This window comes from Lathamus discolor, chromosome 5 (genome assembly GCF_037157495.1).
Source record: "Lathamus discolor isolate bLatDis1 chromosome 5, bLatDis1.hap1, whole genome shotgun sequence".
Lineage (NCBI taxonomy): Eukaryota > Metazoa > Chordata > Aves > Psittaciformes > Psittacidae > Lathamus > Lathamus discolor.
In genome coordinates this window covers 30,768,696-30,782,346 of record NC_088888.1, presented here as the reverse complement: position 1 = coordinate 30,782,346, position 13,651 = coordinate 30,768,696, and the positions used below count along the sequence as shown (strand labels likewise).

The following is a 13,651-nucleotide window of genomic DNA, read 5'->3' as shown; positions in this document are numbered from 1 at the left end:
GTCTCCCATAACATCCTTATAGGTAAGGTCAGGAAGTGTGGATTAGATGAGTGGACACTGAGGTGGAGTGGGAGCTCGCTGAATAGCAGATAGATAAAAGGCAGTGGGCATGAAGTGAAACACAGGAAGTTCCATCTGAATGTGAGGAAAAAGTTTTTTTACTTTGAGCATAACAGAGCCCTGCAGAGAAGGACTTGGGGGTGCTGGTCGATGAGAAAATGAACATGAGCCGGCTTCAGTGTGTGCTCACAGCCCAGAAAGCCAACCGTATCCTGGGCTGCATCAAAAGGAGCGTGACCAGCAGGTCGAAGGAGGTGATCCTGCCCCTCTGCTCTTGTGAGACCTCACTTGGAGCATTGTGTACAATTCTGGTGTCCTCAACATAAAAAGGACATGGAACTGCTGGAACAAGTCCAGAGGAGGGCCACGAGGATGATCAGGGGACTGGAGCACCTCCCGTATGAAGACAGGCTGAGGAAGTTGGGGCTGTTCAGCCTGGAGAAGAGAAGGCTGCGTGGGGACCTGATAAGTGGGGGACCTGCGTGGGGACCTGCGTGGGGACCCCCCCCCAGTACCTGAAGGGGGCCTATAGGGATGCTGGGGAGGGACTCTTCGTCAGCGACTGTAGTGACAGGACAAGGGGTAATGGGTTAAAACTTAAACAGGGGAAGTTTAAATTGGATATAAGGAGGAAATTCTTTCCTGCTAGGGTGGTGAGACACTGGAATGGGTTGCCCAGGGAGGTTGTGAATGGTCCATCCCTGGCGGTGTTCAAGGCCAGGTTGGATGAAGCCTTGTGTGGGATGGTTTAGTGTGAGGTGTCCCTGTCCATGGCAGGGGGGTTGGAACTAGATGATCTTGAGGTCCTTTCCAACCCTAACTATTCTATGATTCTATGAACAGGGTGCCCAGAGAGGTTGTAGAGTTTCTTTCTCCGAAGATATTAAAAATCCGCCTGGATGTGATCCTGTGTAACCAGCTCTAGGTGAACCTGCATTAGCAGGGAGATTGGACTAGGTGATCACCAGAGATCCCTCCCAACCTCGACCATTCTGTGATTCAATGATGTTACTGATAGCCATGTTCTTTAACTTGTCAGTTTTTCTTCACATGTTATTTTGGTCTTTGGAGTATATATTGGCTTTTAGAATTTCTGTACAAGATTCTTGTTTAATGTTCTTTGTCAGAGTTATCCCTGGATTTCCAAATATTCTTTGTCACAGTTCTGTTCTTGAATATTAACTATAATTTTAACTTAAACCCTAGGTTTAATTATTGATGCTTTTGGTGAATTAAGAGATCAGCAAGAACAAGTTAAGGAAGACATGGAGGTAAGAACATTCAATTGGTGAACTATACCCTATTTTCAGGTTTTATGAATATCTGTTTTCAATCAAAATGTTTCAATCAAAACTAAGAGGAAAATACAGTTCTGTGCATGGTCCTATGTCAGATATCCTGGATGAGATTCTACTGTCGCATCTCAGTTCATTAGCTGGACATAATAGCTGAGATTTTTTTTTAATTGACTTTTTTGTATGTAATAAAATATAAGAACTTACATAAGCAGTTCTGTTAGTACCCAGTGGCATTCTTTTTAGACAATTTTATGAAGAGAAAACTCTTCTACCCTCCAGGTTTTGAATGGCATTTACCACTTTGTGCTGCCTCCTGTGAAAGAGGTATGCTATGCTTTGACAGGTGCTAGGTGCTATCTTGTATGTGTCTTTCATGGGACATAAACAAAGGTGTCTAAACTGATACTCTGCTCAAATTGTATTTTGGATTTGTTTTCCCATTCCTAGTATGGATTTTTTAAATACCTTCAGTTCAAATGTGGCCAGTTTCTTGCTGTCATTTATAAGTTAACAAAAATTCACACAAAAAGACTAGCACCTTTTTTCTCATGACTTTTGAAAGTTTAGACTAATCCCTGTATCTTCATTTTTATAAACAAGAAAAATCTTTGTACATTTCTGTGTCTTATAATGAATTACATGCTTGTGGCTACTTAAGTCTTTTGGATCTTCAGGCTACAGTGTCAACACTGTCATGTTATACTTCATCTCAGATCTCAGTTTCTTTGTTCAGGTAACTTATGTTCTTTTAATCTAAGCCTGAAAGTATCCTGTACTTGGTATTTTTCTATGCTGTTGTTTAAATATGCCTATAACACCTAGGGAAAGTGTTGCAAATGTACTGTGTTTTGCAGTCTGAACTTTAAGCACATTCAGTTTCAGCTGAACAAGCACAGGGGGCATTGAGGTAAGTATCGCTGGATGTTACAGTGAGTGCTACTTACAGTGTTAAAAGGAAAAAAAAAATCAAAATGAGCTTTGACTGTTGTATGCCATTCTTTCTCCTGGTAATTGTTCACTTACATCTGGCAAAGAAGCTATTCTGATGGCAGTTAAACTTTTATTCAAGTGTTTTGTCTGAGGTCCATAGTCCCAATCATTAAAGGAAAAGCTTTTTTGTTCAGCACATATTACACATAATGCATTGCTATTTTCAAGAAACTCATTACGTTTTTATTGGCCTTTTCTCAAAGGGGGACAGGGTTATATATAGTGTTGAAGTGCTCTGTATTCTTTCTTCTAGACAAAGTGCTTTATCTGTGGAATAGGAAATGACTACTTTGACACAGTGCCCCATGGCTTTGAAACACACACACTACAGGAGCACAACTTGGCCAATTATTTGTGAGTACAGTAAAAACGAACTCCTCACTAAGTCATGACCCTTGCACTCTGAAAGTACCTGATTAGCTCTTTTGCATAAGTAATAGTACTGTTTGGCTTTAATGTGCACTCATGCTGTCTGAATGTATCATTCTGTGGGGATAGGAATGAGGATTGAACAAACTTCGTTACCTTGTTTCCAGCTTGGTTGTGACACACCAGCTTTGTGTGAGCTAGATGGAAACTACGAACTTAGTATGTTACTGTGGAGCTGTAAAAGTGAATGTGTTGTGTAAGGTGCAAAGGAACAGTGTGACCTGGCCTAGAGACTGATGGAGAGAATAATGCACAAGCAAAGGAGTAAGATAAAAGAGGGAAAGCTTACATTGGACAAAATATTGTGAGTGGAGTGTTGAGGCTGACAAAGAAAACCTGGGACAAAGGGGGGGAAGTAGGCGAACTGGTGTGAGGAGCTAGAGAGGGAAGGGATCGTACCAAGGGCATCAGGTCCACCTCTGGAAAATACAAGCAGATCATCAGTGACCACTGAACTCAGTCTTTATAAATCTGGAAATAAAGCCACTTATCAGGTCCATGATCAGTGTATCATACTGCTGCTCTCCTGTCAAATATGTTTGAAAATCCAGTGACAAAGTGTACTTTTATAATAGTGCTGTCAGCATGAAGCAGTGGATGGATTGTGACTTTTATGTTTATGAACTAGCACTGTATGTGCACAAATTAATGATTAATGTAAAGTCAAACATCCCAAAACAGAACTTCCACCTGAAAAACAGGTTGTATAAACAAAATACATTTAAAACACCATCATGTGGGATTTTGTTCCTGCTTGTAAAGTGCTGCACAATTAACATACAATAACGTTCTATGTGCATCATCTTAAGGAAATGGTTTTTGACATTTTTGTTTATATTTTACATATATTTTGAAAGAGTGTCTATTATGAGTGAAATTTTGAAATCATCACCTAGTGTCTGTCAGTTAGCTTAAAACCCCAAGGCCAGTGTATTTTTAAAATTATAAGTTCTTTTCTGCCTATGTTGATCTTGAGTTACATACACTAGTAAAATATCCCCAGCCTATAATCTTAATAAGAGAAATCTCTTAATCAAAGCTCCAGTGACTGTTCTCTGTCTGCTTCCAAGTTGGTGCTTCTGGGCAAGAAAATGTCTATTGTAATTTTAAATTAAAAAGTTTAAATAAATCTTCTTTTAAACTCTGTTTGAATTTACTGTAAATCAAACTGAATCTTTCACATTTTAGCATACTATTCATTGAACAGTGATTAAATGTCAAGAGCGTCAGGAAAGTATATTTAATGTCTGAGAATATTATCATAAATAGAACTCTGGAACTTTTAAGTTCATGAACAGCATTATCACCATATATATCCATCCCTCTGTGGGTTGCCTAATGTATTCATAATTACTGTTTCTCTGCTTTTAGGTTTTTTCTCATGTATCTTATTAACAAAGATGAAACAGAGCATACAGGACAGGTAGGTTGATAAACTCTATGAATGTCAACAGGTTTTAAATAAGACTTATTCCAAAATAAAATCATGCAGACTTGGCAAAGCTAGGAGTATCCTAATTAATAGCTTCCTATATGGTATGTAACTTAATTCTCATTCTTCTAAACAATTCTTAGGACTTTGGTTGCTTCATATTAGTTTGAGTATCAATTCTGTAGTACTTTCTGTTCCTATTTTGTTATCTGACCTTTTATTCCTAAATCGTTACTTCCACAAAATATAAATACAGACAATAAACAAAAGTAATGAGAAACAGAACATTTAAGCATCTTATGAAAGCAGCACTCATAATTTCTTCCTGTTGATTCTTTTTTAATGGTCTTCGTCCTTTATCGTTATTGAAATATAATCTTCTTTGTCTATGTTCATGGATAACTCCACATGAAAGAGCTTGTGTATACATTTAAAATGAAACCCATGGCAGAAACCTGGAGGTTTCTTCTTTGCTATTGTTCTTTCAAACTTCTACTGATTCCTTCAACTTCCTTAAAGTATACTTAAAGTCAGTTAAAAAAAAAAAAAAAAAAAAATTAAATTTACAGACTACTTTTTTTTTCTAGTGGAAGTTTTGCAACTGACTAAGCAAATACTCCTGTGTTGCAGATCAGGGGAAAAAAAAAAAGAAACGTTAAGAGCATCATATACGTAGCCCTACAGATTTGGGTCAGAGGGATGATTTGCTATAAATCTATGTAGCTTACTCTTTCTGAACTCTGATGTGTGTACTGGGAAATTATAGTCATCTTCTTTGTTATAAATCTTCTCAGCCTTGTCCAGTATCAGATTTTATGTATTTGCTTTGCTGTTTTTGAACATGCGTTTGTCATTTGAGAATTTCATACTAATGGAGATATTTTTAAAAAAGTCTTTTTTTATTTGTTTTGGGTTTTTTTTTTTTTTTTTTTTTTTTTTTACCTTGGCATACAGTCCTATGTTCACTGAAGCCAGATTTCTACTAAGTGTTCAGGTTTGAGACTGTTAGCTGATAATTTGAAAACTGAGAGTAATTTATGCTATGTAGTTTCTAGGGACAAATTTTAGTGGTGGACTTCGCAGTGTTAGGTTTATGTTTGGACTCAATGGTGTTACAGGTCTTTTCTAAGCTAGATAATTCTATGATGGTATAACTTGTTTAACACATGTCCTTTCAACTATGGAATTTGTATAAGAAAAAGCACATTTAAGTGGTGTTACTAAAATAGAAGTAAATTAATATATCCTTTACCATTTTCTGGTCTGCTAGAGACAGAGCCTTACCTGAACAAATCATAATAAAATAAACAACAACAAAAAAAAAAAAAAAACAAAACAAAACAAACCCCCCCAAAGCCACCACTAATTCAGAAAAATACTGCTCTTCTAAGAAATGCCTTTAAAGGCCATTTTAGTTTATGTAATGTATAGTCATGTTTTGAAATGACCAATGCAGAAATTCAGTCAAATTTCTATGACAGAAAATATTCTACTTACCCTGGTATTTGTCTCATGGCCAGCTTTGATCGAGCTTTTCAGTGCTCCTTGGTGTGCAATAGGAGCTGATCTACCTAGTTCTTTTCTATGTGTTTCTTCAGGGCTTTTTTTCTAGGTAACAAATATCAAGAAATTACTCTAATTAACCAAATTGTTAATGTGATTTTGTAGGATGATATACAACAACCTGATATGCAGGGAATCAAAAAAGTGAAGCAGTATATAGATAAAAGAGAAAAAGTCATGGTTGGTGCTTGTTTATTGAATCAAGTCATATTATTTAAATTGTTTTTCTTTCAGGAATCCTATGTATGGAAAATGTACCAAGAACGCTGCTGGGAATTTTTTCCTGCTGGTGATTGCTTCCGTAAACAATATGAAGACCAGCTCAACTAAGCTGAGATGAGGATTTCCAGATGAAAATTTGTCCATGTATTTTCCAGCTCCTTTGGGAATGTCTAACAGATTTCTTAAATCCCCAAAGCTGTGTGCTTTTTGGAGCACCAAAGCTCTGTTTTTAATGATCCAACTGTGCTTTTATTTTCTTGTGTATTTGCTTTGAGAACATTGGATTAAAGAACAATGAAGAATAACAGGAACTCTGGAAAACAAACCAACCACTTGCACACGCAAAAGATATCCCTATACATAACATGCACGCATAGGAAGAGACTTGACAGCTTATTTCTGAAACTGCCAGATGATGCCCTTGTCGATAGGATCACACATGGGGTGACATGGTAGCAGCACTCATTAAACCTGTTTATTTCATCATCCTGGAAGGAACTATATGTAGTTCACAGAGCACTGTAAAAGATTGTTGTGGACACTTAAGTTGTGGGGAAATAGTGCCTTACTATATGTGGGTTGAGCTATGCAGAAGATGAGTACATGATGACATCATATTTCTTTTTCTTTATGTCTTCCGTTTCTTCCAAGTTAATATTTATTTGTGGTTTTGGTGGGTTTGGGAGGAAGGGATTTGATTGTGCACATATTTTTAATAAGACTGGAGTGTCTCAGGACAAGATTGGGTTATTCTCATCAAGTTTGTTTCACATTTACCTTCCTCTTTAGCTTTTGCTCTTATTTTGGTAATGCTCTGATACAACACTGCAACTTTATGAAATCTTTGTTTGAAAACAAGATGACTGCAAAAAACACTTTAACAAGAAATGTTTCATTGCATGTTTATTATGCAAGTTTAAAACAATCAAACAACTTTCAGAAGCAAGTTGATCAACATGAAAAAGCATTCACAATAATTATATCCATAGTAATAAAGTGTTGTGGGCTTTATTGTACATCTGGAACAAGTGTCATCAGCCAACAATGTATATGTTATGAATTTGACAGTTGATTTGATTTCTTTTCTTTTTCTTTCTTTCATTCCTGCCACCTGTGATTGATAGTGGAGTTGAAGATCTTCTCGTTAAATTATTTTTTAAAAGCAAAGCAATATCCATTCAGGGACTCCATCAGTTGCATCATGAAATGAAACACCAATGATGTGTACATCACTCCATTTTGAGTCCTTTTCGATTGTAATGCCAGTCTTTGCAAATAAAAAGAGAGATTCAGAATGGAAACAAGCTGGTTTGGGTAGCATTTAAGGTCTTTGTTATGGAGTCTTTTATTAATCCCTGAATTAATTACACCCATTTCAAAACAGGATTAATCTGCAGTTTCCTTAATGAAAGCTTTTGTTGCTGTTTTTTCTCCTGGACTTTTTGCTGTTCTGCTGCTCCACCTTGTTTCTTTACAGTCCACAGTTTTGTCATAAAATAAATTGGCTGTATCAATACTCACTTGTAACTAAAGAAATAATTCTTTTAAAGTACTAATTTCATATTCTTAAAAACCATGCTTTCAGTTCAGGTACTTTGAAATTGGGATCCTGATGAAGATTCTGGTAAAATTCTCAAATTCTACAATATTTTAGGCCAGAGGCTGGGCAGGCTGGTGATGGTGGGAGGGGCAGGTACAGCAGCTGCAATCTGAATTCTGGTTTTAAATTACCCGCACCCAGTCTGGAGTATTTTTTCCAGCTTTGTTTCCTCAATTTTTGCCACAACTCTGTAAAATATTTTTAACCAGCCTTTCTGGGATTTATATATAAAATTCAGAAATGGAAGGTTGCAACCGATGTTCCTTTTTTGGGTGTACAGCATGAGAGTACTGTTGTTTGACACACAGACACACACGCTGTTTTGGTTTTGCAGATTTTGTTGAGAAATATGTAGTTAATTATTTCACTATTTCAAGATCCTTTAGTCTTGAAAACAAATTCTAATGTACTTTGTAGGCAAATACCAGGATAAAAGTGACATGGTTTTTAACCTCAGCTTCCATATCGCAAAGCTTCTGTGGCATCCTCACTGTTGAATCCAGTATGCTGTTTAACAAATATATGCGAAGCCACACTTAAACACTAGTCTTTCAGGAAGAGATCTACTGATTATGTAGTGATGCAGAAAGTTTCTTTGTAAGTATGGAAAACTTAATTTATGAAATTAATTATAGCTTCATAAAAGTAAATTCTTACAGCTAGAAACTGGTTCATGAGAATTTGCAAGATTAGTGTTCACTGCTGGGAAAAGGATGGGAACTGGCTTTGGCAGACCTTCAGAGCCTGGTTCATGCTGTCTCCTCTGCAATGGCTGTATACTTTTTGTGGGACCCTGAAATTTGGCGTTTTCTGTTTTCTTCAGTGCACAAAGCTGGCCATTGAAAGTCTTCTTTTAACACTTCTAATTCAGGAAAAGAAACTCTCTTTTAAATTGAAAATAAGAGTACATGTTAGAGGAGACAGGTTTATTTTAAAAGTATGCAGTTTTCTGTGACTCATACTGTTTCTGATGCTAATGTGCACTTTTAACAGGGTGGTATTATACTACATGATAAAGACTGTGGTGGCCAAGTTAATACTGTTTAGTTTGTTTTAGACTTAGATAAAGTTGCAGCAGATCCATATATTTTACTGAAAATTACTGAATTTTCTGTGACAAATGCAACTTCTTAGAATTTCTGTGTTATAAAAACCAGTAAAACTAGCAATCTAATCATATGAACACTGCCAACCAATACACAGAATCCACGGCTTTAACAGTTGTATCAAAAGAAATCAACATTGACATATGTGTCCTATATTCCAGAATGTACAAGAGCAGGTAATAATAACATAAGAACTGCAGGTTTAAATCCAGGAATCCAAGTACATGGTATTTAAGTTTATACTTACACACATTTGGATGTGCTAATATTTTTTTTCAGCTGTTAGCTGAATTTACTGATTGTGGCAGTAAAGGTAATTAGCAGGAACTCTTAGCCTTTATTGAAGATAGCAGAGAGAATTGTTGCTGTTTACCTCTGACTGCCAGGAGAACTGAGAAGAGCTCTGAAACTGATGATCCTTGTCCATACATGATAATTTCAGCAAAGAAACAAAGGAATGAGTAATGGAAAAACAATGTAAGATGGAAGAGTAGTTGAGGTGTGATTCATTTGTGGAAGTTGTTTACCATTCATATATTGTTCCACTTTGAATTGAGTTACCTGGCATTTGTTTCATCTTCTTTCAATACTGTGTTCTTATGTCTTTCCTTTTCCTAAAACTTTGAAGCTTACGTCTGTGCCTTTTACTGATACAATTGTAGTAAATAGACTAGAAAAGGATGTTGTAGTATCCTTGTCCTGTGCATTACTTCATCTTGGCCTTAATCCCTTCATCTTGGCCACTAATATGCTATTTTAAGTTGTTGAGAATTTTAATTTGTAGTATCTTCCTGCTGTTACAGGACTCTTACTAATGAATAATAGCTTTTCACTTATAGATTGCATTAGTGTTTCTTTCTATAACTCCTTTGATAACTTCCCTACCATCTTCAGAGGCACTGAATAATTCCCCTTACTTACACAATCTGCTGTAAAGTATTCATAGGATGTAATATTTTCCAGGTTTATTTAATTTTCTAATATAGAGTGTGCATTAAATCTTTTAATCATTATCTAAAACAAATATAACTGTTGTATCCAGAACACTCTGTCATAGGGTAAGGCCTCTGTCACAGAGAGCATGGGTGGGTATGTTCTTTGATTAAATCTGTCTAATATGTATGCTCATAAATGTAGCTACTTCAATCTCTCTTCTTAAGTCATAGCAACTTTTATTTGTATAATCATTTGCTTCTTTTTCAGCTTTTCTACAGCCATGCTAAACTGTTCTGGGTTCTGAATCACCAGCTGGGCTTAAACCACGACATAAACGATAAAGGCTTGGCTGCAAATAGAATTTCAGGTTCTATCATCTTACATTCACCTACTCAAGATTTGCAAGATATTTAAACCCAAGTATCTTTTGATAAGTGAGGAAGTGAGGTTTTTTTTGCAGCTGCCTCATCTGTTGTTGTTTTGGGATTTTTAATTGGTGTGTTTTGTTTTGTTGTTGTTTTGGGGTTTTTTTGTTTTCCAGATTAGGATTTTCTCTTTCTCTTCGCAATTATCATCTTGTTTGTTTGGATACTCATTTAGACAAAAGGATGTATCTCTCTGTGATGGACATGACCCTTCTCAACAGTTGTTAGCAGCCTAACCTCATCATTCTGCAGTGCCAGTGGAGGTCAACAGTTGAGGCAATTCTTGATATTAACTGCTTGATTTTGTAATAACATAACCATTGGCTGATCTGCAGTTACAAAGTTTGACCTATGCAATTTGTTGCTGAACAGAAAATCTGAGCTAAAGTTCTCCTGAAAAAAGTTTTGAAAATTCTGAACTATAAAGGGAAAAAGTTAAAAAATCCACAATTGCAAGAGTCACATTCCCTTCTCGCTCATCAATTACTATGCTAGTTTTGTCATACTTGCAGGTTCGTCTTTTGCAACAAATGGTGGCAGAAGGTGGAATTCAGCAACGTTTGTGGATTTTTTTACTTTAGCACGTGATACTTATGTCAGTAGACCTGAAGGTTTTGTAAAGAAAAGGCTGCAGTGTGAAAGTAATTTGGATTGTCTGGGTAAAGCTGCTGAGAACTGACTTCAGTGTGTTACAGTTAAGTATTCATTGTAATCAAAGGTGGATAATTTGATTTTTGAGTGTTTATAAAATATTACTATTATAAAATAGATAGTGAAGTTAGCTAATATCCAGGAATATCCAGCTTCTTAAGGAGCTCCTATGAAATGGACACCCTGTAGCCTATGAAGACATCAAAGTTGTTTTGCTTCCTGCAGTTAAAGGTATGGAAAAATAAAATGGAAAAGCTTGACATTATTTTAAATCTTGTGAAAGCTATTAGTGAATAAAGCATGATGTGAGCAAAATGGAAGAAGTAAAGGTTCATGAACTGTTATGTTTCTTTGGAGATTAAGAAATTGCAGTAACTGTGAAGAAAGTGTTATTCTCAGCTTTGTGACATACTGTGCCCATTGTGTGTGCAGATCAACAGGAAGGTAGCAGAATGGAAGACATCTGGCTCAAACAGTGGCATCCAGTGAGGCTGCTGTTCTATCCTGTGGTAGTGTGCCCAAGCTAGGCTAAGTGCATCCAGCTCTGAAGGAGTCCCTTCCTCATCTACTTTGGTGTCAGGGAAAGGACGACAACTGACCATCTGTGCTTTCTCAGCACATTATTGGCTTGGTCGTCTGACAGCAGAATGCATACTGCTATAACTGTTGATACACAGACATTTGCAGATGCTTCTTCATAAGAATAAATTAATTAGGTAGCTGCTCAGTGATGACAACAAGGCATGTCCTTTTATCATGTGATCCATCCTAATGGAAAGAAAGAAGTATACCCACTCACTAGGAAATAAACTAGTATGACTGGACTATATAGCCCGCAGTTATTTTGGCTCTGTCCGAAGAAGATTAAATTCCAGGCACTAAGTAAAATATTGTGAAGATTTTATGTATCTACAATCTGTATTAGAACAAGTGGCCTCATAGATGTGATGTAACTGCTGAGCTGTTTCTAAGTGCTTCAAAATGTTACCCTAATGTGCAATAAACCAAGTTGTTGCTATTTAATATTAATATACTTTTAAACCTAAAACTCAGTATAGTTTGTAGCTATTTAAAAAGATTATTGTCCTTGATGCTCATCTACATGCCCTACTTTAAGCTGATTTAGGTGATAAGTAAAACTATTATCTTTCTATGCAGCACAGTGTTTTAAAAAATAGTGGTTTATAGTATTCTGTGCACATCTGGAAAACCATCCAGTGTTTAAATAGATGTGACAGAATGTAGTGAGCTTGGGACAGGAAATACAGACACTGAATTTCTTCACTGTTATTTTATGCTTAGACAAGTGCTGAATTAATAATAATTTAAACGTAAGAATGGAAGATAGATCCATCATCCCAGATTTTGACTGTCTCAGGCTCAACCTTCATTATTCTTGACTGTAATGAGGCACGTTTGCTTTTTATTTGCCCAGACTTTTGTCCTATAAGAAGAGGTTAATATCTCATACTTTGCAGAATCATCCTGAATTATTTCAGAGAAAAATGTAATCCAATTTTCTTAACTGTTAGCCTTTTGCAATATAGAGAAGCCTATTTCATCTTTAAATGTTGCTTCTACGAATTATTTCAGATTCAGTTGCAGGCTGTAATCTGGAATGTCCAGATGAATATCATTCTTTTTATCTTTTTCCAAATCTTTACCTGTCTGGATGACCCTTAACATCTAAATAGTATGCAAATATAGGATAGTTAGAGACTTTCCAGTACTGAGTGCTTATGGCAACCTCCAAAGTATATAATTTATAATCTATAAAAATACTGCTTTTATATGGTTTATTATATTTTTCATCATAAATGTAAGGTTTTTGTAAGGAATCCTTGTGCAGTCTAGAATTGCAGTAGCCTGTTATCATCAGGCTAAAAAAAAAAAAATCAAGGCAATTAACATGCAAGTCTAATACTCACATTTCAACCAGATCATTTTTATGTAGGTTATGAATTCCTTGCTTCAGGAATCCAGCAGAGCTTAAAAAAAAAAAAATCCAAAAACCAGGCTGGTTAAAATTGGCTTCTGAGGGGCTAATCTGGATAGTACCGCTCAAAACGTGCTTCTGCCTGGGAGAAACGTTATAAAGTAATTCACATTAAGCTTTCCTCCTATTGTTTGCTTCTTGTCAACTGGGGCAATGTAAGCTACCGAAACTAGAACTGTGAAAGGAACTTCCTGTACAAGGCTGGTTTTATAGTTAACATTTTGCATAAGATCAACTCTTGAACTGTAGTCCAGTTATCTAGCTTGCAGATTAACCATGCATGTTAAAACATCTATGCTGGCATTGTTTTGACCAACTTGGACCTTGAACAAGTAGACAAACTTACTTGTGCTTGTGGTCTTACCACTGTAGACTGATGAAACTCCTATGTCCCTGAGCCCTAGTCACACTATGCGATCATCCTTTTTGGCTTTGCACACTTGCACACTCATCATATCTTTCTGTGGATAAATTTGCATTCCCAGGATTTGGATTATTTTTATTACCCAAGATCTGTTTCCTTACTATATGTAAATAGTTATATGCTCCAGAAACACAAGGCTATAGCCACTGGGGCCTAAGTGATGCATGAGTAGGTCAATGCAGTGGATACTTTAGCATTTGGTGTTCTTTGGTTTGAGCACTCATGAAAAATTCAAGTGCCCCCAGTACCGAAACAAGGATTAGATGGAAGGTACTGCCAGGACCTCTGATGGTCAGTAAGGAAAGAAAATGCCTGGAAACACTGAAGCTGTTGAAGCTGAGGTGATTCATGTTACCTTGACCTGTGGTGTCCTTCCTTATGGTGCTAGGAGGAGGAGAACATCTAGGGTGTGGGATACTCTGAAACTTCCCTAACACAACTGGAAACGAATGCATTTAACACTGCTCACTTTCCATTGCCAAGGGATGTGTTTCCTCAGATTTGCTGAAGCAAAATTGC

The 13,651-nt window shown here is 36.5% G+C and overlaps 1 protein-coding gene across 4 annotated transcripts in view; it reads left to right on the top strand.

Annotated features, from left to right (window-relative positions):
* Nucleotides 1–7,510, top strand: part of RYR2 (ryanodine receptor 2) — a 380,163-nt gene extending 372,653 nt beyond the window's left edge. For all 4 annotated transcript variants that reach the window (XM_065680202.1, XM_065680204.1, XM_065680203.1 and 1 more), the window contains 4 exons: nucleotides 1,267–1,331; nucleotides 2,602–2,702; nucleotides 4,149–4,200; nucleotides 6,007–7,510. In XM_065680202.1, coding sequence (XP_065536274.1) covers nucleotides 1,267–1,331; nucleotides 2,602–2,702; nucleotides 4,149–4,200; nucleotides 6,007–6,102 — 314 coding nt within the window. In that variant the 3' untranslated portion in view covers nucleotides 6,103–7,510. The remainder of the gene's footprint in view (nucleotides 1–1,266; nucleotides 1,332–2,601; nucleotides 2,703–4,148; nucleotides 4,201–6,006) is intronic.
* The last annotated feature ends 6,141 nt before the right edge of the window (nucleotides 7,511–13,651 follow it).